The sequence below is a fragment of the Amphibalanus amphitrite genome, unplaced genomic scaffold, assembly GCF_019059575.1.
Source record: "Amphibalanus amphitrite isolate SeventyFive unplaced genomic scaffold, NRLGWU_Aamphi_draft 000329F_arrow, whole genome shotgun sequence".
NCBI lineage: Eukaryota > Metazoa > Arthropoda > Thecostraca > Balanomorpha > Balanidae > Amphibalanus > Amphibalanus amphitrite.
In genome coordinates, this window is record NW_024881824.1 from 330,416 (window position 1) to 333,562 (window position 3,147).

Sequence of the window (3,147 nt, forward strand, 5' to 3'; positions counted from 1 at the left end):
GAGACCGCAGACCATTGGCGGCCCACCGTTGGACCAGCATTGGACCACTGGTGGACCACAGACGGGTCGCCATTGGACCCAGGAGCGCGGGGCCAACACAGGCACTGAGCATTGGTAGCTGACACTGTTACAGGAGCGACTGCGTGGCCCAGATACTGGACCGAACTACCTACTGAAGGACCCCGCCGGGCCGTTGCGCGACAGTTTCTTTGGCGGCTGCACGGACAGCGGAGGACCACCATCCGTCACACGACGACGGCTGCCCGAGGAGGCTGCTCTCGTCACGCTGCAGATGCGCTCAGCAGGAGCGCGCTCGCGCCGGGCCGGACTCCGGCGCCGGAGAGAGCGTCTCTTGCCGGAGAGTAGCGGGCTGCGGCGCCGTGGCAGGTCTTCAGGAGCAGCGCCGGTCGGGTCTTGGTCGGGTCGGTGGCGAAGTGCACCGCAGGCCGGGTTTTCGTGGGGTCCGTGTCCAGCTGGAGCATCGGACGAGTCTTGGTCGGGTCAGTGGTAAACTGAACCACAGGCCGGGTTTTCGTCGGGTCTGTCTCGAGCTGAAGCACTGGACGGGTCTTGGTCGGGTCTGTGACCAGCTGGAGCACTGGTCTGGTCTTGGTGGGGTCTGTGGTAAGACGGAGCATCGGTCTGGTCTTGGTAGGGTCGGTAGTAAACTGAAGAGTCGGCCGGGTCTTCGTGGGGTCGGTGATCAGGTAAATCACTGGCCTGGTTTTCGTAGGATCAGTGATGCGCTGGAAGGCCGGCCTGGTCTTCGTTGGGTCTGTTGTCAGCTGAAGCACTGGCCTGGTCTTTGTAGGGTCTGTGTTGCACAGAAACATGGGCCTGGTCTTGGTTGGGTCGGTTGTCAGCTGCAGCACAGGTCGAGTTTTCGTGGGGTCTGTGTCGAAATAGAGCACAGGCCTCGTTTTGGTGGGGTCAGTGATCAGCTGAAGCACCGGCCTGGTCTTGGTGGGGTCCGTGGTGGTCTGCACCACCGGCCTGGTCTTCGTGGGGTCTGTCTCCAGAGACAGAGCCGGCCGAGTCTTGGTCGGGTCCGTACCGAACGGAGACACTTTGCACGTCTTGCTGGTACCCGCCCCCATTGACGGAATCACTGCTGTCACGGCCATCGCTCGCTGCGCGCTGTTCGGTGCCGAGTCTAGGGATGGTTGCTGTCGCTCTGACCTCTCGGCTGTTACTGGTCTTACGGCCCGCGGCGCCGCTTATATAAGGTGTCCCTGCGAGCTCTATCGCTGACGTCAGCACGGCAGGGTTGCAGCTTGTTCCATGAGCACAGCTCGGGCGGGTTTACCCGGCGGCCGGCCACAGGTGGGGGCGCGCGGCGCGAGACAGACACAGGCGGGCCTGATAGCCGCCGACGGCTGAGTCACGCGCGCGCGCCGCCGACGGCCCAAAATCCGCCGGCGCCCTCCGCCTCGGACGGCGTCGGCAGTCGGCCGGCCCGCGGCGAGGGCGGTGCGACGCTCCTCCGTACCTGCCGATAGCGGCCCGCCGATGAATGGTGAGGTTTTCCCACAGTAGCCGGATTAATTGGCCGGTGCGCGCGGCCGGCACGTGTCCTCGGGGCGGGGGTTCCCGGCGCCGGCGATCGGCGCACGCGCCCGCCACACGTCCGGTGCCTATCTAGGGCGGCCAGCGCAGGCCGTCCCGGGCCCGGCCGGCCTACTCAGAACGCCACTGGTCCGGCCGATATCAGTGATCGTGCTATGAACGTGGGACGGGTGGCGTGTGCCCGCCGGTGTGCGCTGAACTTACGGCATTTTAGCAAACAGGGGCTTGGAGTTGGGATTGATCGTGATGAGCTGAAATACTATACCAACGTACTAACTACACTACGAGTGCGACAGGAGATAGATTATGACGCCGTCCAAACTTCAGTAGCTATCGCTATGGAATGTGGAATGCTAGCGAGATAAGCGATTAAAACGAAGAAACCGTTGTTCCCACATCAGTTTACATTGCGTCGAGAGGATCGCGCTACCGAAGTACTCTGCTTTGTTGACATCCGTGTTGATACCGTCCTTCTTGACGTCCATTTCAAAGAAATTTCCGGTATCGATCCTATTTGTCCCCGGAAAGATTAAGCTCTTGAGATGTGCTGCCCGCTATGTTGTCATAACACGTAACAATCTCGCCTTTTGTTTCTATTGAATCCGTTTTGATCAGATGACCGTACTTATGCATGTGCGATTATCGGTTGTCCCTCCCTGTAACGTCTCGAGAGCGTGTATTAAGAAGGCTTATGTATGTAGTTACTCGTAGATGCGCTCAGGATGCGCTTACGTTTGATTTATCTTCAAAGTAGTTCTGGTCAAGTAATTGGCGGTTCGTATGAACAGTATCGTATCAACTGTCTTCTAACCATCAGCTGTTGTCTGCTGTTGATAGCGAACTACTCTCGAGTACTCTGAACTGAAGGGCTGTGAGGAATTCGATGGGCTGGTTGCATTCTGAGTTCGGTTTGCTACAAGCAAGATTGAAACCAAGTTCATGTAACGAGTATCTTGTCGTGCAAGCAGATGTTTGGAACAGACACGCATAGTGGAATACGGAGATGTTTCAGCTGATAATCGCCTCAATATTATTAAAACACACTCGTTTAGTTATATATAACTGGTCTTAGCGCAGCATTTACCTTCCCCATTTACTATTTTGTCGTCTTTACCATGTTGTCGCAATCCTCTGACGCGTCATATAAGCGCATGGTAGACAGTCGCTTCCGCTCGTCACCGTGAACCAAACCCGGAAACCGATGACATGTACTTACGTCGCGCACCGTCTGCGGTTACGTGGTGAAATATCATCCCCTGCTTCCCTTTACTATCGACCGTCCTCCCCGTAGCTCGCGTCGACCGTGGCCGATATACCGCCGACGGACGTCCACTCCTTCCGTCCGTCCGTCCGTCCGTCCGTCCGTCCGTCGTCCTTTCTGGAACAGGTTCCGCTCCTGGAATAGCGCACGGGGCTGTCGTCGGCTGGACGGTGACGATGGAGGCGTCACCCAGGCACATACCGGTGACGTCACGTCACCTACACTCACCAGTGACGCAATGGGTGCGCTGAAACGCCGCTGGAAAACCAGTTGAGGATGGTGGTGCAAAAACGCGACGTCTTGGACGGTCAGTAACGGCT

The 3,147-nt window shown here is 58.1% G+C and overlaps 1 protein-coding gene across 1 annotated transcript; it reads right to left on the reverse strand.

Moving 5' to 3' along the window:
• Positions 1-281: 281 nt before the first annotated feature.
• Positions 282-1,097, reverse strand: LOC122388630 (extensin-like). The gene has a single exon (XM_043379843.1). The coding sequence runs from the start codon at positions 1,095-1,097 to the stop codon at positions 282-284; it is 816 nt and encodes a 271-aa protein (XP_043235778.1).
• Positions 1,098-3,147: the final 2,050 nt, after the last annotated feature.